At 40.4% G+C, this 26959-nt stretch overlaps 1 protein-coding gene across 2 annotated transcripts; it reads left to right on the forward strand.

Annotated features, from left to right (window-relative positions):
- The first annotated feature begins 664 nt into the window (after positions 1-664).
- LOC101838715 (C-type lectin domain family 4 member D) lies at positions 665-26485 on the forward strand. Of its 2 annotated transcripts, XM_013110292.3 has the most exons (6): positions 665-875; positions 3133-3225; positions 5011-5121; positions 12235-12386; positions 22335-22450; positions 24373-26485. In XM_013110292.3, the coding sequence occupies exons 1-6, from the start codon at positions 848-850 to the stop codon at positions 24542-24544; spliced, it is 672 nt and encodes a 223-aa protein (XP_012965746.1). In that variant the 5' UTR covers positions 665-847; the 3' UTR covers positions 24545-26485. The 2 variants fall into 2 exon arrangements, with proteins under 2 accessions (XP_012965746.1, XP_021080373.1); XM_021224714.2 differs by lacking the exon at positions 5011-5121.
- The last annotated feature ends 474 nt before the right edge of the window (positions 26486-26959 follow it).

Consider the following 26959-nt stretch of genomic DNA (forward strand, 5'->3'; position numbering starts at 1 on the left):
GATAAATACTGTTCCACTGCCAGAGGTACCATAGACTGCCCAGGCCTCCTAGCTGACACCCACATTCAGGTGACCTGGTTCAGTACTATACTGGCTCCCCAGCTGTCACACTGGGGTTCATGAGCTCCTACATGCTCAGGTTAGCTGTTTCTATGGGTTTCCTCAGCCTGGTCTTGACCCCTTTGCTCATCACTCCTCTCTCTCTACAACTGGATTCCAGGAGCCTGGCTCAGTGCTTAGCTGTGGATCTCTGCTTCTGCTTCCATCAGCTACTGGATGAAGGCTCTAGGATGGCATCTATCAATCCCGTAGGCAGAGCCAGGGATCACCACAGTGCCTTTATCATGAAACCTTTTAACCTCTGCCACAACAAGCCTGTTTTCCCTTACCTGGGAAGAGCTTGAGATTCAGCCAGTGGCTTCACCGCCCTCTTCCTTAGCTCTAGAGCAAAGGCTTTCACATCTTCATACGCACTGTGCACATCCTGGGCACATCTTGTCGAACTCACAGAATTCTCTAAGCCCCATCTTACCTCAAACATTGACTGCCTTTGAAAGCATAACACATGACTAACAAAAACACATTGAGAAATCTTATATGACACACTTCTGGAAGTTTCTACTGACTGTTTTGGAGTTGCTTTCTCAATTTCCTTTTTCTCTTTGCCCCGTCTGCTGGAGTACCTTAGAGGAAACCCCACTTTTGAAGATTTCTTCTTCTCAGTTAGCTCTCTTTTACCGGGCACTTACTGATCTTACTGGAATGGGTCAGATGCATTGATGTCAAGTTTTAAATGTTTCTGAATGTGAAGAAGTAGAAGAGGGTCCTGAATCTCCTGGCACACATAATGCAGCTAGAAGCGCCTCAAAGGAAATGTGAGTCTCTCTCTGTCCCTGCTCCCCTCCTTTAAGGCAAAGTTTATGGAGGCAGTACAGGCTGACCCTGAATTGTCTGTGTAGCCCAGGCTAGCCTCCAACTGGATCTTCTTGCTTCCAGTTTCTTGAGACAACAGGTGATATGCTATCAAGCCCAGGGCCTTTCACATTTAACTAGGTAGAAATATTTATGACTATGACTTTAAAATGTGAATTAATGCAATGCAAATGTGACAGGGATGAGAGCAAAATGAGGATAACCTTGGCAAAGAGAAAGGGTATAGATGAATCCTGATAAGTTGCATAACAGATACTAAATCAGATAGAACCAAGAGAAGAGATAAAGAGTATAAAAAAGAAACGGGATAACAAGAAAAGGATAATGAAACACTTTGGAAGATTACTTTGAAGGGAAGGAAGAACTACAGAAAACACAGGCTCATGATATGACAGAGGCTCTGTCTGGTTTCTTGTCAAGTGATGCTACTGGGTTTGCATAGTGAGACTGCTAAGTAACACTTTATTATATTAATTATATTACATTATATTATAAGCAAGGTGTAGATGCATATTCTGGATATGACATGGCCATTGCAGCCATGAAGTCATAGCAGTTATGGCTACCTGCACGAGATCAGTCAGTATTCCAGCAGACAGCACTCAGTGGGTTCAGTGAATTACAAAAGCAACAGCAACAACAACAAAAAAGCAGAGAACATGAATGGGGAAGTGGGAACTTGCTGGGGATGGGAGTGGGAGGGCGAGGTGGGGGACTTAAGGACGGGTATGATCAAGATACATTGCTTAGATGTACGAAATTATTAAAGAATAACTAAAAGACGCCCTAGTAATACAGCAAATATGTTAATATATGTTTAAAACTTAGTCTTCCTTAAAATCTCATCAGTCTGCTATAGCTAATTTCAACAGGACCACAATGTACTGTAGTCTTAAAAGACACTGCTTTTTGTTTTGTTTTGCTTTGCTTGCTTGTTTTTGGTTTTTGTTTTGTGCTGGGGACTAGAAGCAGTGTCAATCATACACTAGGGAAGTAAGTGCTCTGCCCCCGAGCTACACATGCAGTCCTTTCTTTACTTTTAATTTCTATGGAGAATTTCACTGTGCTTCAGGGACTAGCCTTAAACTCCCTCTGTACCCCAGGCAACCCTTGAAATTAGACCTTTCCTCACCTCCTGAATAGTTGGGATTATTTGCCTAATTGTACTAGACCTGGCAGAAAAATATACTGCTAGAAATATGCTTTTACACAAATAAACAGTTATTTTTGTGGTGCAGAGTTCTAGCCTGAAGTTGGTAAAGCAAATGCAATGCATTTTTTCCTGTTTTTTCTTTCTTTTTCCCCTCTTTTTAAAAATTTAAGTTAGAAACAAGTTTGTTTTAATGCACTTAAAAATGGATAAAAGCTGGGTCTTCAAAGTGGCTCAGTGGATGAGGCACTTGCCATCAGGCCTGAGGACCCACTTGATGGAGGGAGAGAACCAGCTCCCACAAGTTGCCTTCTGATTTCCACACGCGCACCTTGGTATGCACACACACACACACACACACACACACACACACACACACACACACCAAGTAAATAAATGAAACCAAAAGCCAAGAAGGGCAAATGCTGCTCATTGGTTGTTTTCAGGAGCTTCTCTCAGGGGCTAGCCTCAGCAACACAGCTATCTCCTCTCTTGAGTGCTTCCTCTCAGCCAGGCTAACACTGGATGCTTTCAATATGCTTCTTGGATCAATGTGAAACCCTTGCCACAGTATTTTGGTTTGTAGTTGTTTGATGGAGCATATTTTCCTTTGTCTAATGACCACTTATAGTCTCAGCAGACTAAATATCCTGCTCGTAATTTTCCTAAGTTTTTGAACCAATTTTAGAAATGCTTTATGCGTGTTTGATAGTGATATTACAGCAAGGGCTTTCTTGTGTGTGTGTGTGTGTGTGTGTGTGCATGTGCACACGCATGTGCACACTTTCCATTACTTGTGCTAAATAGAAGCTTTAATTTTTATGGCTTTCATTTTTATGTTCTGCTCATAAAAAACCTTTCTTTATAAAGACAAGTTTACTTATTTATCTGTTATTTACTAGCAGGCTCTAAGATTGGTTTATTTACAGGAAATACTTAAGTCTGTCTCCTAAAATGCTTTCTGTACTTTCATATTTAGCATGCTGCTTGATAATCTTGGCTTCCCTCATGGCAGAGAAGAAACTAACCTATTTTTCTTTCTGTCTTAGCACAAGATGCCAGACACCCCAAGTTGATCCCTTGGGTTTTTGCTGCTGTTTTCATCTCACTTCTCAGTGCTTGCTTCATCGCAAGTTGTTTGGGTAAGTTACTAAACACACAAAGCTCATCTTGAATTATTTTCCCCAAAGATTTCCAACATGTGTGCCTGAAACTTCACTTTTCCCAGTGTGTCTGCATACAATGCATTCTCTGTCTCATGCTTAACATTAGAGCTGTGCTCTTGATTTTCCAGTCTATGTAAGGTTGCTCTGTTTGCTTCCAAAACAAGCACTTTGCTGAGGCATAATTGACACATAAAAGCTCTGCACATTAAATGTGTCCACCTCAAGACTGGGGACAAACATACACCCATGAAGCCATCAGCGCAACTGACCTCATACAAAGTCTTGTTCTATCCGAAACCATATTTTAAGATAAGGTTATTAGACTGGATTAATACAATGTCAGTCTAAGACAACAGCCTGGAGGAAAGAATAGATAGTTGAGGTATGGATTCTGCTTGAGTGGTTCCTTATCTAAAATAAAGGGGGATATTTCAGAGCTATGGGGAAAGGAGAGTTTTGTTAAACTAATGTTTTAGACATCATTGACCATGTTTAATAAATGAAATTGGGTTCTTACATCATATTATGTGCAAACAACAGCCCACTATGGTGAAAACAGAACTCTACAGGACAGAATATTTGTACTACATTAATGTCTGGAATGTTAAAACAATTTGAAACATGTCAACAATATAATGAAAAAATGGACAAAGTCTTAAGTAGACATTATAGAGAAGAGAAAATGAAAAGATTACAAACACATACACTGTCAACCTCCTTGGCTGTTAGGGAAGTAAAACTGCAATTCACAATGAGTCAACACTGTAAAACACCAGGATGGCAATGACTAAAAGTACAGCATCTGATGACGAGGACAGAAAACTGGGCCCATGGTGCATACCCACAGGAGAGAACACTAAGTATTAAGCCTGTTTGGAAAGTTTTAACCACATACCCTATTTGCCACACTTGTGACTACCACCAGCAACAGAAATGCACACTTACTTGCTTTAGGATGCAAGGTCAAAAATGCTCAGAGTAACACGGTTCATGTCAGCCAACTCAGGAAGCAATGAATGTACCAGAAGCTGTGTGAAGATGATACATCACTTTCTAGCTATGAAAATGGGTGAGCTAAAACTGTGGGCAGCAGTATTGCTTCAGAAACAGTGCTGAGCATAAGTCAGCACCAAAGGACACATGCCAGCTGAGTTCATCCCTAGACAATCGCAAAGAAGGCTGTTCTGATATGTGTGGTTCCAGGCTGGACTGCAAAGCACAGCACAGGGTGAAGACGGTTAACTTCAAAGGAAGAGAGGGCTTTGTTTGGGGTATGATGGCTACCTGGGGTGTTGACAATATCCTGTTTCTTGAACTTGGCAGTTTTTGCCCCAAGCGTTCACATTATGGTAATTTTCCATCCTGCATATTCATTTTATTTTTCTTTTTAATATTTGAATATATTTCAAATAGTTGAAATATAGTAAAAATATTACTAAACTCATGAAGTTCCTAAAACTTTGTAGAAGTAGCCCAGTGTTTAGTAAAACCCTCACTCTTATGCACATTCTGATAAAATAAACTGAAAATGGCATGCACCCAAAAGATTCCAAAATTTCCAATGCAAATCACAAAACAGGTAAAACGATTACAAAATATTAGCTTTCTGCAGTTGCTTCCAATGAATTTCCTTGGGATGACAGAATGGCATAGGAAAGAAAAAATGTGTGGGGACCAACTCTGGGAAGAAGGGTGGGGAGATCCGCTCACTTTTCTAAATCAGTGGCTACCTGGGGAATAACTGTTTTTCCTGCCTGACAGTTACACATCGTTACTTTTCACGTTGGGAGAGAAGAGCAGGAATGGTGAAGTTCTCAGACTACCACACAAGGCTAACATGTACCCGAGGGGAGCCAGAGCCCGGAGCTACAGGTAGCAGAGGAAACTTCTTGCTTGCTTTGGTTCAGCCTTTAAAGAGCATCCATAGTAAATCAGAAAGAAACAATGTAACAGAGCATGAGACCATAGTAAGTCAGAAAGAAACAATATATCACAACATGAGACTTGAGTAAGTCGGAAGGGAACCATGCAATACAACGTGAGAACTGGCTACAAAGAAGAATAACAGCCAACTGGTCAGAATGACTTCTCATGACTGTAGTCCAACAGTGCAACACATAACCTAGTTTGCTTTTGTGGTGCTGGGCATGAGTGCAGGACCTTGTACATACTGGGTAATTGCTCATCATCAACAGATCTTGTTTTTTCCCCCTTTTTTAAATTTAAGTTAGAAACAAGCTTGATTCACATATCAATCACAGCTCCCTCTCCCTCCCCTCCTCCCCATTCTTCCCCACCAGACCCCACCCCAGATCTCCACCCAATCTCCACTCTGATCCCCAGGGAGGGTGAGGCCCTCCATGGTGGATCTCCAGAGTCTGTCATGTCTTCCAGGGTAGGGACTAGGCCCTCCTTCAAGAGTCCTGTCTGAGAGAGCATCCCACATTGTGGCATGGGCATTCAAATTCTATTTGTACACAAGGGATAAATACTACCCAAGGCCCCATAGATTACCTAGGCCTCCTCACTGACACCCACATTCAGGAGGTCTCGGTCAGTCCCATGCTTTCCACACAGCCATCAGTCTGGGGTCCAAGAGCTCCCCCTTGTTCAGGTCAACTGTTTCTGTGGGTTAAACCTGTCCAGTCTTAGCTCCTTTGCTCATTAGTTCTCCTATTCTCACACTGGATTCCAGGAGTTCAGTTCAGTGTTTATATGTGGGTATCTGCCTCTGCTTTTATCAGTCGCTGGATGAAGGTTTTGTTTCCCAGAATCTCTGGCAGTGGGATTGTATGCTGGCACTCCCTTGATTCATGTCTAAAATCTGTAAATGAGTGAGTACATACCATGTTTCTCTTTTTGTGACTGGGTTGGCTCACTCAGGATGGTTTCTTCTAGTGCATCCATTTGCCTTCAAATTTCAAGATTCCATTGTTTGTTTGTTTTTTCCACTGAATAGTACTTCACTGTGTAAATGTACCACATTTTCTCTATCCACTCTTCAGTTGAGGGGCATCTAGGTTGCTTCCAGGTTCTGGCTATTACAAATAATGATGCTAAGAACACAGTGGAACAGACATCCTTGTTGTATGAATGTGCATCTTTTTGGTATATGCCTAAGAGTGGAATTTCTGGGTCTTGTGGTGGACTGATTCCCATTTTCCTGAGGAATCTCCATACTGATTTCCAAAGCGGCTGTACAAGTTGGCACTCCTACCAGCAGTGGAGGAATGTTCCCCTTTCTCCACATCCTCTCCAGCATAAACTGTCATTGGAGTTTTTGATTTTAGCCATTCTGGCAGAAGTAAGATGGTATCTCAGAGTTGTTTTGATTTGCATTTCCTGGATGGCTAAGGACATTGAACACTTTCTCAAGTGTCTCTCAGCCATTTTAGACTCCTCTACTGAGAATTCTCTATTTAGTTCTGTACTCCATTTTTGATTGGGTCCTTTGGTGTTTTGGAGACTTGCTTCTTGAGTTCTTTGTAGATTGTGGAGATCAGCCCTCTGTCAGATGTGGGGTTAGTGAATATCTTTTCCCAATCTTTGGGTTGCCTTTTTGTCTTGCTGACTGTGTCCTTTGCCTTGCAGAAGCTTCTCAGTTTCAGGAGGTCCCATTTATTAATTGTTGATCTTAGTGTCTGTGCTACTGATGTTACATTCAGGAAGCAGTCTCCTGTACCAATTCATCGAAGGGTGCCTCCCACTTTCTCTTCTAAGAGGTTCAGTGTGGCTGGATTCATGTTGAGGTCTTTGATCCATTTGGATTTAAGTTTTGTGCATGGCGATAGGCATGGATCTATCTGCAGTCAGCCTCCAATTATGCCAGCACCATTTCTTGAAGATGCTTTCTTTTTTCCATTGTATAATTTTAGCTTCTTTGTCAAAAATTAGGTGTTCATACGTGTATGGGTTAATGTCAGGGTGTTCAATTTGATTCCATTTGTCTATCTGTCAATTTTTGTGCCAATAACAAGCTGTTTTCAGGACTATAGCTCTGTAATAGAGCTTGAGGTCAGGGATGGTGATGTCTCTGGATGTTGCCTTGTTGAATAGGGTTGCTTTGGCTATCCTGGGTCTTTTGTTTTTCCTCATAAAGTTGATTATTGTTCTTTCAAGGTCTGTGAAGAATTGTGCTGTGATTTTAATGAGGATTGTGTTAAATCTGTGTGTTGCTTTCGGTAAGACTGCCATTTATACTATGTTGATCCTACCTATCTAAGAGCATGGGAGATATTTCCATCTTCTGGTTTCTTTTTTTAATTTCTTTCTTTAAAGACTCAAAGTTCTTGCGATATAGGTCTTTCACTTGTTTGGTTAGTGTTACCCCAAGGTATTTTATGTTGTTTGTGGCTATTGTAAAGGGTGATGTTTCTCTGATTTCTTTCTCAGCCCTTTTATCGTCTGTATACAGTAGGGCTACTGATTTTCTTGAGTTGATCTTGTAGCCTGCCACTTTGCTGAAAGTATTTATCAGCTGCAGGAGTTCCCTGGTAGAGTTTTTCAGGTCACTTATGTAAACTATCATATCATCTGCAAATAGTGAAAGTTTGACCTCTTCCTTTCCAATATGTATGCCCTTGATCTCCTTTCATTGTTATATTGCTTTAGCTAGAACTTTAAGTACAATATTGAAGAAGTTTGGGAATAGTGGACAGCCTTGTCTTGTTCCTGATCTTAGAGGAATTATGTTGAGTTTCTGTCCATTTAGTTTGGATGTTGGCTGTTGGTTTGCTGTATATAGCTTTTATTATGTTAAGGTAAGTTCCTGTTATCCAGGATCTCTCCAAGACCTTTATCATGAAGGGATGTTGAATTTTGTCAAAGGCTTTTTCAGTATCTAGTTAGATGATCATGTGATTTTTGTTTCTCAACTTGTTTATATGGTGGATTACATTGATGGATTTTCATATGTTGAACCATCCCTGCATGCCTGGGGTGAAGCCTACTTGGTCATGGTGGATGAGTTTTCTGATGTGTTCTTGGATTCTATTTGCCAGTATTTTATTGAGTATTTTTGCATTAATGTTCATGAGGGATATTGGTCTAAAGTTCTCTTTCTTAGTTGTGTCTTTGTGTGGCTTGGGTATCAAGACTATTGAAGCCTCGTAGAAAAGTTTGGCAAAGACCCTTCTGCTTGCATTGCATCGAATACTTTGAGCAGAATTGGCATAAGGTGTTCTTTGAATTTCTGGTAGAATTCTGCACTGAGGCCATCTGTCCCTGGGCTTTTTTTGGTTGGGATACTTTTGATGACTGGTTCTATTTCCTTAGGGCTTATAGGTTTATTTAAATTGCTTATCTGTTCTTGATTAATTTTGGCAAATGATAGCTATTCAGAAAATTGTCAATTTACTTTAGATTTTCATATTTTGTGGAGTACAGGTTTTCAAAGTATGACCTGATGATTCTCTGAATTTCCTCAGAGTCTGTTGTTATGTCTCCATTTTCATTTCTGATTTTGTGAATTTGCATGTTCACACTCTGCTGTTTGGTAAGTTTAGATAAAGGCTTGTCTATCTTGTTGATTTTCTCAAAGGACCAACTCTTCATTACATTGATTTTTGTATTGTTTTCTTTGTTTTGAACTTATTGACTTCAGCCCTCAATTTGATTTTTTTCCTGGCATCTACTCCTTCTGGGTGAGATTTCTTCTTTGTGTTCTAGAGCTTTCAGTTGTGCTTTTAATTCTCTAGTGTGACTATTCTCCACTTTCTTCATATGCTATGAACTTCCCTCATAGCACTGCTTTCAAAGTGTCCATAAGTTTGAATATGTTCTCATTCTCATTGAATTCTAGGAAGTCTTTAATTTCTTTTTTTATTTCTTCTTTGACCCCAGAATGGTGCAATTGTGAATTATTCAACTTCCATGTGTTTGTAGGGTTTCAGCGATTTGTGTTGTTGTTGAATTCTAACTTTAAAGCATGGTGGTCTGATAAGTTACATGGAATTATTCCAATTTTTTTGTACCTGTTGTGGTTTGATATGTTGCCAAGTATGTGGTCGATTTTTGAGAAGGTTCCATGTGGTGCTGAGAAGAAGGTATATTCTTTTTTATTTGAATGGAATGTTCTATAGATGTCTGTTAATCCCAATTGGGTCATAACTTCTATGAGTTCCTTTGCTTCTTTGTTAAGTTTCTGTCTGTTATTCCTGTCTAGTGGTGAGAGTGGGGTGTTGAAATCTCCCACTATAAGTGTGTAGGGCTTTATATGTGATTTGAGTTTTAGTAATTTTTCTTTTATGAATGTGGATGCTATTGTATTGGGGGCATAGATGCTCAAAATTGAAACTTCACCTTGGTGGATTTCTCCTGTGATGAGTATGAAATGCCCTCCTTCATCTCTTTTGATTGATTTTATTTTAAATCTAATTTTTTAGATATTAGGCTTGCTACCCCTGCTTGTTTTTTGAGTCCATTTTATTGGAAAATCTTTTCCCAACCCTTAAGTCTGAGGTAATGTCTGTCTTTGAGGCTGAGGTGTGTTTCTTGTATGCAGCAGAAGGATGGGTTCTGCCTTCAAATCCATTCTGTTAGCCTGTGTCTTTCTATGGGTGAGTTAAGACCATTAATATTGAGGGATATTAATGACCATTGATTCCTCATTCTCATTTTTTTTGGAATAGTTCATGGTGGTGGAATTATATGTAGATTTCCACCTCTTTTTCCTTTTAGCTGTTGGTAAGGTGGGATTATCTATTGCCTATGTTTTTCTGGTTGTAGTTAACTCCCTTGGGTTGGAGTTTTCCTTCCAGTACTTTCTTTAGGGCTGGGTTAGTGGATACGTATTGCTTAAATCTTGTTTTGTCATGGAATATCTTGTTTTCTCCATCTATAGTGATTGAAAGCTTTTCTTGGTATAGCAGTCTGGACTGGCATCTGTGGTCTCTTAGTGTTGGTAGAATATCTATCCAGGACCTTCTGGCTTTCAAAGTTTCCATGAAGAAGTCAGGTGTGATTCTGATAGGTTTGCCTTTATATGCTACTTGGCCTTTTTCTTTGCTGCTCTTAATATTCTTTCTTTTTTGTGGTCCACTCTATTTGGTGTTCTGTAGGCTTCTTGTACCTTCATTGGTATGTCTTTCTTCAAATTGGGTAAGGTTTCTTCTGTGATTTTGTTGAATATGTTTTCTGCCCCTTTGAGATGGATTTCTTCACCTTCTTCTATACCTATTATTCTTAGGTTTGGTCTTTTCACGGTGTCCCATATTTCCTGGATATTTTGTGTTAGGGATTTGTTGCACTTAAGATTTTCTTTGGTCGATGAATCTATTTCCCTTAGTGTATCTCCAACACCTAAGATTCTGTCTTCCATCTCTTGTATTCTGTTGATTATGCTTGCATCTGTAGTACCTGACCATTTGCCCAGGTTTTCTATTTCCAGCATTCCTTCAGACTGTTTTTTTTATTGTCTCTGTTTCAGCTTTCAATGGTTGCACTGTTTGAATTGTTTCTTATAATTTTTGCTTTGTCTTTTTCTCTCTTTCTTGAATTTGTTGGATTTTTTTTGGTTTGTCTTTTCTTCCATTTCTTGCACTTTTTTGTATTTTTTGGATTGTTTTTTCTTCCATGTCTTTAAGTGATTTTCTCATATCTTCTTTGAGTGCCTCTATCATTTTCATGAAGCTGTTTTTAAGGTCTTTCTCATCTGCTTTCTCCACAATGGACTGTTCAGGTCTTGCGGGCGTAGATTCTCTAGTTTCTGGCAGTGTCATATTGGTTTTTCTGTTGGTGGGTGTGTTTTTACATTGTCTCCTTCCCATCATTTCTTCCTGTGGGTGCAGAAGGAGACTCTTCCTCCCCTGGTTGGTATGTGACCCCTGTTCCTTTCCAGTGGGTGGGAGCAGATCCAATACCCTGGTGGCTTTCCTCTTGCGTGGATGGAGGCCGTCCTAGTGTCAGGGCCTTGGCAATCTCTGGGTAGGCTGGATCCTCACCTGTCCTGTGAATGGAGAATGGGACTTGGACTCTGGCAGTCTCTGGGTGGGCTGGCTCCTGCCGGGATGGGGGCTGCAGTATGCAGTACCTTGTCCTCAGCTAGTTGTGTGCAGATTATGGGAGAGTGGGCTGTAAACAGGCCCAGGCCTATCTAGCCCCATGGGTGGAGAAAGGGACTATAGTTCTGGCAGTCTGCGTCAGGTTGAATCCCGTCGGGCTGTGACCTGCTGAGCAGTCCTCAGGTCTCTGGTGGTTCTGTTCAGGGCACCAGAAAGCAGGCTGGAGACAGACCCACGCTTACCTCACCTGTCCCGTGGGTGGAGAATGGGACTTGGAAGCTGGAAGTCTCTAGGTGGGCTGAATCTCGTTGGGCTGGGATCCAGATTCACTGTCCAGATCTTGCTTTTTTGTTTGTTTGTTTTTTGAGACAGGGACTTACTATGTAGCCCAAGCTGGCCTGGAACTAGGTATCTTCTTGCCTCTGTGTCCTAAGAGCTTAGATTACAGGTCTGCATCTTTACCCTAGATTGGTATTTTTGACATCTGAAATATCACAAGAACTTCAGTCAATTTTACCTTGATTCAGATATATCATGAGAACAGTTTCTTCTCAGTTTATATAACTTTGCTGAGATGCCTATTTATTTATTTATATTCTGGAATTTATAAAGCTATAGAGAACTAAGAAATGCTTGAGTTTTGCATATTCTTTGCTTTTCTTCCAAATAAAATGTCCTCCAAAAGACTTTGTTATAGGAACATTTTGCTTAATTTTACATTAAAAATTCTCTCCTTTTCTTTCCTTCCCATCCCCCTTCTCAATTCCTTTCTTTCTTTGCTAAGTATCAAACTCAGGATTTCTCACATTCTAGGAAAGTACCATTGAGGTATATTGCTATCTCTGGAAATATTTTAAATATGAAAGCAAATACATGTAAGGACACTTGATGTCTTCTAAGGTAATACTCGTAGTAAGGCAAGTATGCATCTGTCACAAATGAAATGCTCCTTTGTAACTAATACCTGTTTCATTTCTCACCCAAGAAGGTACCTGGAACTGTTGCCCTGCTGGCTGGATAGCCTTCCAGTCTAACTGTTACTTTGCTCTTAATGACAACCAGACATGGCATGAGAGCGAGAGGAACTGCTCAGGGATGGGCAGCCATCTGGCGACCATCAATGCCGAAGCAGAGCAGGTACGTATCAGCTCAGCTCAAGCTGGTGTTCTGATGCTCTCGCTCTATTCTGCTGCTGTGACAAGCACAACCCAAAGTAGCTTCAAAGAGGAAAGGGTTTATTTCAGCCTACAGTCCCTCATGGGCGGAATCCAGGGCAGGGATTCATGCAGGACCTTGAAACAGAAACCAAGGGGAATACTGCAGTCCAGCCCACTCAAAGCTGCACGCTTAGCTAGTTTCTTTTCATCCCGGGACCCCTTGGCCAGGGAATGGTGCTGTCCACAGCAGGCTGGGGCCCTCCTGTGCCAATTAATAATCCACACACCTCCCCACAGACATACCCACAAGCCAGTATGATTTGGATATCCCTCCCCTGAGACTGCCTTCTCAAGTCATTCTAGACTGTGTGAGTAGACAGTAAAAGCTAACTAGGGCGGCCAGTTATTCTGTTGCCTTAAGTCTCTTTGTAGAGAAGAGTTTTCTTGACTCTATGTATCTTCCCTTTGTCTTCTCCATGAGTCTGGAAAGCCTTTTCTTCCTTTCCCCACTTCCTTCTTTCCTCACCTCTTTGATTTTCAGCCATGCTTTTCATAATAACAAAGTCCAACATACATTGTAGCATAATTTATCCTCTTTGATAATAGAAAACGTACCCAAGGAATTATATATTACAGAACGTAACTTTGTTCTTTGTTTTTTTATTGAAAATAGGCTCTTCTGTCATGCAATACATCCCAAGCATAGATCCACCCTGCTCCTACTTGGCCCCCAACAGCTTCCTTTCTCCCCCAGGCCCATTTCCCCTCTATTTTCTCTTCGGAAAAGAGCAGGTCTCCAAGATATGACTGCCATATGGGGCAAAACAATAGGACACAATAAGACAAGGTGAAAGTCCTCACATCAAGGCTGGACAAAGTAGCCCCATGGGAAGGAAAGAGTGTCAAGAGCAGACAAAGGAGTCAGAAATGCACCTGCTCCCACTGTTAAGAGTCTCACAAGAAGACCAAGCTAGCATCCATAACATGTACACAGACCTGGCGCAGGCCCTGTGCATGGGTAGAAGTGTATGCACTTTACGTGTTAGAAAATTAGCCAGTTTTCTCCATGCGGCCAACTTCCAGTCTCCCCAGACTTTAATGATGCATCATTTCTCCCAGAAAGCTGCCCTTTACTTCTCTACTCCCCTAGTCTATGACGTAGGCTCTGCTAAGGTTCTTTGAGCACAGAGAGATGTCAGCTTCTACTCCAGTGACTTGAAGTTCTTCCAATGATTCCCACTTGATAGAAGGCACAGGCCACACTTTGTTCGCCTTTGTATTTCCAATATCCTGCACAAAGTCAGGTATACAGTAGGACTCATGAGCATACAGTAGAACATATAGTAGAATGCATGAATGCATGACCATATAAGTACATGAGTGGATTATCAGGATTGAAATGGCTTATTATATATGGAAAATAGTTCTAATGTATGGTACTAAATCTAAGTAAGTACATTTGAAGGTAAATTCAATTTGTAAAGATATGACATTGCTCTCTACATGTGATATATTTTCATATATGTTCCCTAAGCCAGCTTTGTTTTCCTTGGTCAACAGGATTTCCTTAGGAATTCTGTCTCTTTGACTTTGCCATGTATAGACTCTCTAACTCTTTAAATGAAATAGAATTAAATGAAATAGCCTAACAATTAAAGGATTTTCTCTTTTAATGAAAGTAGATGATTTTCTCATACAATATATCCTGATTACAATTTCCCCTCCTTCTAATCCTCCCAGTTCCTTCCCACCTCCCCTCCAGAGTTGTTCCTTTTCTGTCTCTTATTAGAAAAGAACAGGTTTATAAGAGATAACAACCCAAGACAAAATAAAATATAATAAGATGAAGCAAAACTATCATATCTCAGTTGGACACAACAAACCAACTGGAATGAAAGAGTCCCAAGAGCAGGCAAAAAAGTCAGAGACCCACTCCTCACAGTCAGGAGTCCCACGAAAATACTAAGCTAGTAGCTATAATATACATGCAGAGGACCTGGTACAGACCCATGTATGCCCTGTACTTGCCTCTTCAGCCCCTGTGGGCTCATATGCATCCTGCTTAGTTGATTCGGAGGGTCTTGTTTTCCTGTTGTCCTCCAGCCCCTCTGACTCTCACAATCTTTCTACCTCCTCTTCTTTGGGATTCCCTGAACTCTGAGTGGAGGAGATTTGATGGAGACCTTCCATTTATATTCTCTCTCTGCATAATGTCTGGTTGTGGGTCTCTGCATCCATTCCCATCTACTGCTAGAGGAAGTCGCTACGATGATGACTAGGTGAGACACTGATCTATGAGTATAGGAGAATATCATTGGGAATCATTTTATTGATCTTTCTAAAAAGACCTGTAGTAGCGTTTGGTTTTACTGTAGGACTCTGGGCTACCTAGTCTAGTCTCTGGTTCTAGTTACCCAAGTAGTGCTGGGTCTGGGTCAAATCAGACATTGGTTCATCACTTCCACAAGTTCTGTGCCACCATTGCCCTTGCATGATTTTTAGGCAGGACAGATTGTAGGTCAAAGACTTTGTGGTGGGGTTGGTGCCCACATTTCTCTTCGGTAGCCTGCAGAGCACCTTCCTGCACCAAAAAACTAGAAAGTAGGGGTGAAGGCTCCATATAGGTGCCAGTTTGATTTCTCTTTATTGAATGAGTTGTATGGTAACGGGAAACCCGATGTTAGTTTTCATAGAGCAACCCTTTGTCTTAGCATCAACTTGGGTTGCTTGAGGTTTTCCATGAGACCTTTCTTGCCAGCAACTCAACTGAATGCAACCCAATTCTGTCACAGGAAGCCTCACCTGGCTACAAGAGATGGCCAGTTGAGATTCTGTGTCCCATTGCTAGGAGTCTTCATTAGGATCACCTTCATGGATTTCAGGAAGTTTCCGCTGCACCGTTTTCACACCACCCCACAAATGCTGCCCCCCTTACAACGATCTCTTCCCACACTCTCTCCCTCCATCCCGTCTCCCCCCATAACTGATCCCTCATTAGCAGGAATAAATTAAAGGACCCTGAGACTGATATTGGGGTTCAAGCTTCAAGTTGAATATCAGAAAAGCAAAGCAGCTGCCACTAGCTTCTTACCTCTACCTCAGACTGAAAGGGCTGATCCTGTCTCCACAGCTCTCACCAAGTCTCAGATTATAACCTCTCCTCAGTGTGGCTGGAGAACAAATGCCTCCCTGATACCTTGCTTATACTTGTCTCTAATGTTGGGATTAAAGGTGTGTGTTACTTTTAGACTCATTCACTCTTGTGCAGATCTGGGAGGTCTTGGACTCACAGTGATCCATCTATCTCTTAATCCTGAGTCCAAGGATTAAAGGTGTGCACTACCACCTCCTAGTTCTCACTGCTGGTATTAAATGTGTGTCACCACTGCCTGATCTCTATAGCTTGAGACTGACTTTGCTTTCTGAATCCTCAGGCAAGTTTTAATAAATCATAAACAATATATCACCACATCCCCCTCTCTCTTATCCCCACCCATCCCCAGTCCACCCATATAACCTATTCTACTTCACCTTCCTAGGGAGATCCATGAGTCCCACCTGGAGCCCTCCTCTTTAAATAACATCTCCAGGTCTGTGGATTGCAGCTTGGGTAACATTTACTTAATGGTGCATATCCATTTGTAAGTGAATACACATCATATTTGTCTTTCTGGGTCTTGGTTATTTCATTCAGGATAATTTTTTCTAGTTTCTTCCATTTACCTCCAAATTTCATGATGTCATTTTTTAACAGCTAAGTAATATGCCATTGTGTAAATGTGCCACACTTTCTTTATCCATTCTTTGGTAGAGGTACATCTAGGTTGTTTCTATGAACAAGGCTGCACAAACATGATTGAGTAAGTGTCCTTATGGTAGGATTGAGCATCCTTTGGCCATATTCCTAAGAGTGTTATAGTTAGGTCTTGAGGCAAATAGATTCCCAATTTTCTGAGGAAGCGCCATATTGGTTTGGCTGTTCAAGTTTGCACTCCCACTGGCAATGGAGGAGTGTTCTCCTTGCTCCACACCCTTGTTAGCATGTGCTGTCACTTGTGTTTTTGATCTTGGCCATTTTGGCAGGTATAAGATGGACTCTCAAAGTAGTTTTGATTTGCATTTCCCTGATGGCTAAGAATGGTGAACATTTCTTCAAGTGTTTCTCAGCCATTTGAGATTCCTCTATTGAAAAGTCTCTGTTTAGATCTATACCCTATTTTTAAGAATTATTTGTTTTTTGATATCTAGTTTCTTTAGTTCTTTATATATTTTGGATGTTAGTCCTCTACCAGATGTGAAGTTATTAAAATTTTTTTCTCATTCTATAGACCATTTTGTTCAATAGATGGCGCCTTTTGTCTTTGAGAAGCTTTTCTATTTCATGAGGTCCCCTTTATTAATTGTTGATCTTAGTGCTTGAACTATCAGTATTCTGTTCAGAAAGCTGTCTCCTGTGCCAATGTATTCAAGGCTATTCCCCACTTTCTCTTCTATCAGGATCAGTGTATCTGGTTTTATGCTGAGGTCTTTGATCCGCCTTGAGTTGAGTTTTGTGGAGAGTGATAGATATGGATCTTAGCATTCTTCTTCAAGTAGACATTCAGTTAGACCATTTGCTAAAGAAGTTGTCTTTTTTTCTAGTACATATTTCTGGCTTCTTCACCAAAAATCAGGTGTCCATATGTATTTGGATTTTTTCAATTCCATCGAAAAATTTGATTTATTGATCAACCTGTCTGTTTTTATGCCAATGTCGTGTGCTGTTTTTCTTACTATAGCTCTGTGGTACACCTTGAAATAAGGGATCATGATACCTCTAGCAATTCTGTTAGCTATCCTTGATTTTTCATTTTTCTGTAAAAAGTTGAAAATTGTCTTTTCAAGGTTTGTAAAGAATTATGTTGGAATTTTGGTGGAGATTGCATTGTATCTGCAGATTGCTTTTGGCAAGATGGTCATTTTTACTGTTAATTCTACTGATCCATGAGCGTGGGAGATCTTTCTATCTTCTGACATGTTCTTAATTTCTTTATTCAAAAACTAGAGTTTTTTTCGAGACAGGGTTTCTCTGTGATTTTGGAGGCTGTCCTAGAACTAACTCTTGTAGACCAGGCTGGTCTCAAACTCACAGAGATCCACCTGCCTCTGCCTCCCGAGTGCTGGGATTAAAGGCGTGCGGCACCACTGCCCAGCAAAACTTGAGATTTTTGTCATACAAGTCTTTCATTTGCTTGGTAAGAGCTACTCCTATATATTTTGTATTATTTGAAAGGTATTGTGAAAGTTGTTGTTTCCCTGATTTCTTTCTCAGCCTGTTTGCCATTTGTATTTAGGATGGCCACTGATCTTTTTGACTTATTCTTGTACCCAGCCACTTCATGGAAGTATTTACCAGCTGTAGGAGTTATATGGTGGAATTTTTAGAGTCACTTGTATACATCATCATATAATCTGCAAATAATGATGTTTTGACTTCTTCCTTTCCAATTTGTATCCCCCTTATCTCCTTCAGTTGTCTTATTGTTATAGCTAAAACTTCAAGTACTATAGTGAAGAGCTATGGAGAGAGTGGACAGCTTTGCATTGATTTTAATAGAATTGCTATGAGTTTCTCTCCATTAAGTTTGATGTTGGCTATAGGCTTTTTGTAAATTGACCATTATGTTTATGTATGTCCCTTGTATCCCTAATCTCGCTAAGGACTTTTATCGTGAAGGAGTGTTGGATTGTGCCAAAGGCTTTTCTGCATTTTATGAGATGATTATGTTTTTTATTCTTCCATTTTGTTTATATGGTAGATTATATTTATTCATTTTCATATGTTGAACTATCTCTGCATTTCTAGAATGAAGTCTATTTGATCTTGGTGGTTGTACTTTTTGATGTGTACTTGGATTTGGTTTGCAAGTATTTTATTAAGCATTTTTTTTGCATCTATGTTCACCAGGGAAATTGTTCTACAATTCTCTTTCTTTGTTGAGTCTTTATGTGGCTTGCATATGGCATTATAAAATGAATTTGGAATGTTCCTTCTGTTTCTATTTTGTGGAATAATTTGAGGAGTATTGATGTTAACTCTTCTTTGAAAGTTTGATAGAATTCTGCTCTAAAACCATCTGGTCCCTGACTTTTTTCCCTTGGGAGAGTTTTAATGACTGCCTTTATTTCTTTAGGGGTTATAGGTCTATTGAAATTGTTTGTCTGATCTTGATTTAATTTGGTTAAGTAGTAGCTATCAAGAACACTATCTATTGTTTTAGGTTTTTCCAATTTGATGGAGCACAGTGTTCTAAAGCATGCCCTTTGATTCTCTGGATTTCCTCAGTGTCTGTTTTCCTGCCTTGACCCTTTTCATTTTTGATTTTATTAATTTGGATATTCTCTGTCTTTTAGTTAGTTTGGATAAGGATTTGTCTATCTTGCTGATTTTCTCAAAGAACCAAGTCTTTGTTTCATTGATTCTTTGTTTCTATTTTGATGACTTCAGCCCTCCATTTGATTGTTTCTTGCCATTTGCTCCTCTTGGATGTGAGGTTTTTTGTTATTATTCTGGAGTTTTTAGGTATATTATTAAGCTGCTAGCATGAAATCTCTCCAATTTTTTAGCATAGGCACTTAGTGCCATGAACCTTCCTCTTAGCTCCACTTTCACTGTGTCCCATAAGCTTTGATAGGTTGTGAATTCACTTTCTTTGAATTCTAGGAAGTCTTTAATTTCTTTTTTTAAAATTTCTGTCTTGACCCATTTTTTATTCATTAGAGAGTTTTTCAGTTTCCATGAGTTTGTAGGCTTTCTCTTGTTTCTGTTGCAGTTGATATCCAGTTTTAATTCATGGTGGTCCGATAGGATGCAGGAAGTTATTTAAAATTTTTTTTTGGTTTTCCAAGACAAGGTTTCTCTGTTTTGCTTTGGAAGCTGTCCTGGAACTCACTCTGTAAACAAGGCTGGCCTCGAACTCACAGAGATCTGACTGTGTCTGCCTCCCAAGTGCTGGGATTAAAGGTGTGCACCACCAATGCCTGGCTGAGTTATTTAAATCTTCTTGTATGTGTTGAGACTTGCTTGGCATCAGAGTATGTGGTCAATTTTGGAGAAAGTTCTGTGAGGAGTAAATGGAGTCCTTAATAATAAAAGGCTGGAGTCTGATATAGAGGGAAATACTGAGAGATCAGAGAGAAGGAGCAAGCCACAGCTCACCTTACCTTCTAACCGTCACCACAGAGAAGAGAGCGATTTCCTGTTTGTCCTTGCTTATATACTGTTACTGCCCAGCTATGTCACTTCCTGCCTGTCTGTACAGACCTCCAGACCTCTATAGTTAGCTAGTGGTAAGCTCCATTTTCTGACCCCCAGACATGATTTATTTGTGCAAGAAAGATATCACAACAGTGAGGTGCTGAGAAGAAGGTATATTCTTTTGTGTTTGGGTAAAATGTTCTGTTAGGTCCATTTGGTTTACAATGTCTGCTAGCTCCTGAATTTCTCTGCTTAGTTTTTGTCTGGATGACCTGTGTGTTGGTGAGAACTGGGTATTGAAATCTCCCACTATCAGTGTTTTAGGGTCAATATGTGATTTAAGCTGTGGTTATAATAGTGTTTCTTTTACAAACATGGGTGCCCTTGTGTTTGGGGCATAGATGTTAAGGACTGAAATGTCATCTTGGTGGATTTTTCCTTTGATGAGTATGTAGTGTCCTTCCCATCTCTTTTGATTAGTTTTGGTTTGGTGCATATTTTGTTAGATATTAAAATGCTTACACAAGCTTGCTTCTTAGCTCCATTTGCTTGGAATATCTTTTTCTAATCCTTTACCCTGAGGTAATGTCAGTCCTTGATGCTGAGGTGTGTTTCTTGTATGCAGCAGAAGGAGGGATCCTGCTTTCTCTTCCATTCTGTTTGTCTGTATCTTTTTACTGGAGGAATAGAGTTCATTGATATTGAGGAATATTAATGACTAGTGATTGTTGATTTCTGTTATTTTGTTGTTGGTGGTGGTGTTGGTGATGGTGTGTGTGTGTGTGTGTGTGTGTGTGTGTGTGTGTTTCTCTTCTTTTGATTTGCTGGTGTGAGGTTGTTTTATTTCCAGTGTTTCATGGATGTAATTAACCTCCTTAGGATGAAGTTTTCCTTCTAGCACCTTTTGTAGATAGATAGAATTTTTTGTAGATAGATAGAATTTGTAGATAGATATTGTTTACATGTGACTTCATCATAGAAAATCTTGTTTTCCCCATTTATGGTGATTGAAAGTTTTCCTTCAATAGTAGTCTGGGCTACCATCTGTGGTCTCTTAGAGTCTGCAGCACATTTGTCCAGGCCCTTCAGGCTTTTATAGTCTTCACTGAGAAGTCAGGTGTAATTATAATAGGTCTGCCTTTATTTGTTACTTGGTCTTTCTTCCTTGCAGCTTTTAATATTCTTTGTTGTACTGTATGTCCAGTGTTTTTGTTATTATGTGGTGAGGGACATTTCTTTTCTGGGTCAATATATTTGGTGCTATACATGCTTCTTGTACCTGCATAGGCATCTTCTTCACTGGGTTAGGAAATTTTTCTTCTATTTCTGGGCCTTCCTTCCTCAGGTTAGGAAAATTTTCATGTGTGATCTCATTGAAGACATTTTCTGGGCCTTGGAGCTAGCTGGGTTATTCTTAGGTTTGGTCTTTTCAAAGAATCCTAGATTTCCTGGCTGTCTTGTGTCAGGAGTTTTTGGATTTAACATTTTCTTTGACTGAGGAGTCTATTTCTTCTCTCTTTCATCTCTTGTATTCTGTTGTTTGAGTTTGCCACTGTAATTACTTTTCAGACTCCTAATTTTTTTATTCCCAGGATTCCCTCATTTTTTGTTGTCTTTATTGCTTCAATTTCCATTTTCAGGTCTTGAACAGTTTTACTCATTTCCTTCAACTGTTTGTGTTTGCTTGAGACCTATTAATTTCCTTCATTTTTTGTTTGCGTTTCTCTGAATTTCTTTAATGGCAGGATAGCTGGGCTCTAGTGGAGACATTTATGCCCTGGCTGTTATTGATTGCATTTTAATGTTGGTGTCTAGGCATCTGACTTTGGGGTAATTATATGTCTATGTGCTGGTTTCTGGATTTGTCTTTGTTGGTTGGGTATTTTGTTCCTTAGTTTCTGTGTCCTTTCTGGATCTTCAGAGAATTTCATAGCTGTGTGTTGCCTGTTTCCCTGGCCTGCTCAGCTGGTGCCTTCCCAGGGAATGCCTGCTGGTGTTGGAGACTGAGATACTGGGATGAGTTGGAGGAAGGAAGGCTGGAGATCTTTGTGATTCACTGGGAAAGGGGTCAGAGAAGAAAGGGAGAACACAGCAGGTTTTCTGCCACAGAGCCGGGATAAGAGTGGGGGGATTGGATCTCAGGAGCAGTAGGAGAGGTGTGGGTCTACCTTCATCCTATTTGTTGCCCTAGGAGGAGCTGCCCTTGGGTTATCAGGGGTGCCGGCTATTGTTGGGGTCTGGGGCAGGCAAAAAGTGGAGAGAGGATGGTTAGAAGGGGGAGATCTGTGGGATCCATAAGAGATGGGAGCAGGGGGCCAAGGAAGGCTGCCATGGGTGTCCTACTGCAGAGCTGAGGATGACACTGTGGGATTGGGTCTGGGGCAGTCATTTTTGTTTTGTTTTGTTTTTTAAGTCTCTAAAACATTCAGTCCTATTTAGCATGTGCTCATGGGGTTGTCAGCACAGTCTCTCTTAATCTTCATGGTGACTCTATGAGGCAGTAGACGTGACAGAAATCTTAGGGTTTGATGAATGGGCTCCTGTACTACTTTAAGCAGGTTTGAGGACAGACTTACCTGATACCATGGTGTTTACACCTAACCCATAATCTCACTGACTTCTTCTCTCCTTATTATCCTAATGGACATCAGCCAAGAGCACCTACAAGAAAATGTGTGTTTTGTCTTACAGAACTTTGTGACTCAGCTTTTGGACAGACAATTTTCCTATTTCCTGGGACTTAACAATCAGCACATGGATGGTCTGTGGCAGTGGGTAGATCAGACACCATTTAACCCACGCATGGTGTGAGTATTTTGGTTTGGGCTAATGGCATTTATAGGCAAAGGTAAGAAGAGGTGGCAAGGAGAAATCATTTTAAAGTAGGGTACACCAATGTAAGTGCTTACTCAACAGAATACCAGCAGTTGAACAATCTCTATATGCTATGTTCCTACTGCACAATAATCCTACTACATCAGCAAAATGTTCAGTATTTTTGATGATACAGTGTTGACGAAAGAACAGACAACATGAAAGTAATGTGAAAAAGTGTTTAGGATTACATTTTGATAAGTAATATTATAGGAACTGTAATTATTCTTGAAAGAGTTTTAACCTGGTTATTTTCCTCCTTGAAACTAGCATTGTATAATAAAAATATAATAGAAAGCCACAAGCATAACTTAAGTTTTTCTAATAGTAATGTTGGCACCCACAAATAATCCTTGAATTCATGAGATGAAATCAGCAGGGTTGATAATTTGAGGTAACCCTAGGCTACATGGTAAGTTCTAGAGAGCCTGTAGCTCTATAACAAGACCATGTTTCAAATAGAAAAACTATATAAATACACACACACATAGAGAGAGTTCTAGGGAAGCCATAGCTACATATTGAGACCATGTTTCAAAACATGGAAAAATTAGTAAAATTTGTGGTAATAATATAAATAATATAAAGATTTTTTCCAGACAGGGTTTCTACATGCAACAGCCTTGGCTGTCCTGGAATTCACTCTGTAGATCAGGCCAACCTCAAACTCAGAGATCTACAGGAGGATATAGAGTCATTTGGATATATGCCCAAGAACAGTATAGCTGGATTATGTATTGGATGCACTTCTAGCTTTTTGAGGGTGCTTCATATGGATTTCCATAGTGGCTGTCCCAGTTTGCACCCCCACTAGCAATCAATGAGCATTCTCTTTTCTCTGCATGTATGCCAACATTTGCCTTCATTTGTTAATTTGGATCTTAGGGATTCTGACTGGGGCAGGATAAAATCTCAGAGCAGTTTTAACCTGCATTGCCCCAGTGGCAAAGAATTTTGGGCATTTTAAAGACATTTCTCTGCCATTTGTACTTTATCTTTTGAGAGTACTCTACTTAGTTTCAAACCCCATTTGTTTTCCTGGTGTTTACCTATTTCCCTTTCAGTTCTTTGTTTACTCTGGATACTAACCCTCTGTCAAATGTGTAGGTGATAATGTCCTCTCCCCTCTGCAGGCTGCCTCTCCACTTGAAGGGTGGTGTCATGTGGTTTACAGACCCTCTCTGCCTCCGCAAGGTTCCATTTATTAGTATTGATCTTAATCCCTTCCCCACTAGGGTCCTGTTCAGAAAGTCCTGTGCCCATGACTTCCAGAGCATCTCTACTTTTTCCCTCTATTGGATTCAGGGCATCGGGTTTTATCTGAGGACCTTGGTTCATTGAGAGTTGAGTTTTGTGAGGTGGGAAGTAAGAATTCGGTTTCATTGTTTTAGAGTTAGTTATCCAGTTCTGCTCTTCCCTCCCATATTCAATGTTGGCTTCACTGTAAAAAATCAGGTAGATATAGAAATGCATCTGACTTGCTTATGACTTCTTAATTCCACACCCTTGGTCCCCTAGTCTGCTTTTGTGCCAGTGCCATGCTGGGGTTTGGGTTTGTTTTGTTAGTTGGTTTTGGTTTTGGTTTTTGAGACAGGGTTTCCTATGTATCCCTGGCTGTCCTGGAACTCACACTGTAGCCTAGGCTGGCCTCGAACTCAGAGATCTACCTGCTTCTGCCTCTGGAGTGCTGGGATTAATAGCGTGTGCACCAGGGTTGGAAGTCACATTTCAAATGTCCAATAGCTACGTATGGCTGGGGCTCTTGTCATGCAGGTTGCAGCTGCTTTGTCACTTGCTCTATTATTCGATCTATTTCTCCAGATTGTGAAATATCTATCTCATTGCTCTCTTTCAGATTCTGGCATACGGGTGAACCCAATGACTTTAAGAAAGAAGACTGTGTTGTTCTTGTTAATGCCAAAGATAAATGGGCCTGGAATGACTTTCCTTGTCACTTTGGGGCAAGGAGCATTTGTAAGTTACCTGGAGAAGCATTCAGCTGGAAGCCCACGAAGATGTCCTTATGATGGAGATGACAAAGATGAAACTATCAGACCAGGGAAAGTGTCTGTGCATCATAGAAATAGAGAGCACGCTGCATCATAGGGCATTGTCAGCCATGAGGATGTTTTTAATTATTTTCGCTTAAATTCAACATAGTGTGGTTTGTGTTCTCTCTCTCTGTGTCCCTCTCTGTCTCTCTCTCTGGATGTGTGTGTGTGTGTGTGTGTGTGTGTGTGTGTGTGTGTGTGTATGCACACGTGCATGCCCATATGCTTAAGTTAGGTTTTGTATGGTGTTTTGGTGGAATGATCATCGTTCTATGGGGAATCCAGTTTTTATCTTTGCTTCCTTGACAGCATTTTAAGACATTTACTTTTTAGTCACTAAGTATTAGTTATGTATTAATTGAATAGTCTTTTTGCCATTTTCTATTATTCAGATTATTGCCTCTTAAAATTCATACATGCAGTAGACAAACTGGTATTGAAAAATCATTTTCTTTCTTGGTTTTTAAATTCTTTCATATATTATGTCCTAATTGCAGCTTCCCCTCTCTCCACTCCTTCTGGTACCCCACTGCCCCTCTGTCTTCAGAAAAGAGCAGGCCTCCTAAGGATATCAACTGAACATGGCGTAACAAGATGCATAACTAGGCACAAACCAGACAAGGCAACCCAGCAGGAGGAACAGGGTCCCATTTAAACCCGAATCTCAGCTTAAACTTTTAGCATTTTTACTGTTTGATATTTTACTTCCACATTTAAATAGTTCCTAACAATCTCCCAGGAAAACTGGGTAAAACAGGTCTCAGTGATTTATCACACAGGTAGAAAGGAAGAGCATAAACCTTCTAACAGTTTTTCTTCTTTCTTCATTCTAGTCATCAGGTCGAAGCACATAGTGTCATGCTGACCCAACTTCATTTTAATGGGCTCTTTCAACCACTCCCCCCCCACCCCCCCCTTAAAGCTGAGGAAACAGAGTTCTCGGAAAGCGGAAGACCTCCGATTCTTGTTTGTTCATGGCAATCTGGACTATGACTCACATTGACTTTTTTCAGGAGACAACCACGTCTCCTTTGTACTTCCAGGAACGTTAATGCAGATATGCTGACCTTTTCACTTGGCTAAGGACTCAATGTTTTTATTTATTAGGAGTTCATTCCATTGGTGTTTCCATTTTGAATCATAAATATATCACCTTTTAATTCATTTATATAAATTGTCCAATATTGAAGAGCTGTACTATTGGCAAGAAAATCACTTAGTTGACAACCTACAATTACTATATTTGTACTGCTAGTGGTTCAGTCACAACTGACCATAAGAAAGCCTACTGGGGGCTGGGGAGATGAATCAGCAGTTAAGATTGCTTGCTCCTCTTCCAGAGGACCGGAGTCTGGTTCCCAGTACCCACATCAGGTGGCTCACAGTGGCCTGCCACACCAAATCCAGTGTCTGTCTCTTTCATCTGCATACACAACACACACACACACACACACACACACACACACACATACACACACACAGTTTTCTTTAAAGAAAAGTAATTTTCTTGTCTGAAATTTGATTTGCTAATGTTTCCTGCATCTGAGCTGAGAATTTTTCAACCGACAACTTTTTAACCTGCCTTCTCCTCCACCATTTTTAAAGGCAGCAGCATTGATGCCTGATGATTTTCTAGATTAAATATAGAATACTGATGTTTGGTTAGGTGTGGGAGTAGGGTGTATGCATTTGTGTGTGTGTCCATGTTAATGTTGATAATTTTGAATGAAGTGGGACTAGGTAACTTTACACCCATTGGGGACATTAATTAAATCATATAAATTAAGCACAGAATGAGTTGAAATCATTTTATGTATTAAAGAGCTTTGTATAGTTAATTTTATCAACTTTAATGTACAAACCATAAGCCTGTCTATGTAGACATCCAGTTGTCAATAAAGTGTGGCTCCTCTGTGATCTCCTTCACTGTTTCCCCACCTCTTCTGGCGTTTGTTTCCTGCTGGTAAAAATGACCATTCTCCAGAGCAATCAATCTCCAGAGCGATCAATCCCCAGAGCCCGCACTGTCCCTCAAGCCCCCAGCCCTCCTACCTGGATGAAGGCAGCTGCCTCTGGTTCGGTTCATTCCCACATTTCATATGTAGGAAATCAACACATACACGTGTTAAAACACAGATAGTAAATGCATTAATGAAAACTCAAAGTATCAGTACTCTATTGTGTAAACATGAGTGTGTAGGAGACAATGTGGCCATTTCAGCGGTTAACTGCCCCTGCTCCTATAGATAACCTCCCACCCACATCTGGACAAGAAACTCACCCAGCCCTGTGGGTCACACACAAAAAGAAGATGTGAGTGTAGGAGAAGGAGTAATAGGGAAGAGTTCTAGCCAGAGAGGAAGAGGAGTGAGAAGGGGAGCTAGGGGTGTG

Source organism: Mesocricetus auratus, unplaced genomic scaffold, assembly GCF_017639785.1.
Source record: "Mesocricetus auratus isolate SY011 unplaced genomic scaffold, BCM_Maur_2.0 Super-Scaffold_100676, whole genome shotgun sequence".
Lineage (NCBI taxonomy): Eukaryota > Metazoa > Chordata > Mammalia > Rodentia > Cricetidae > Mesocricetus > Mesocricetus auratus.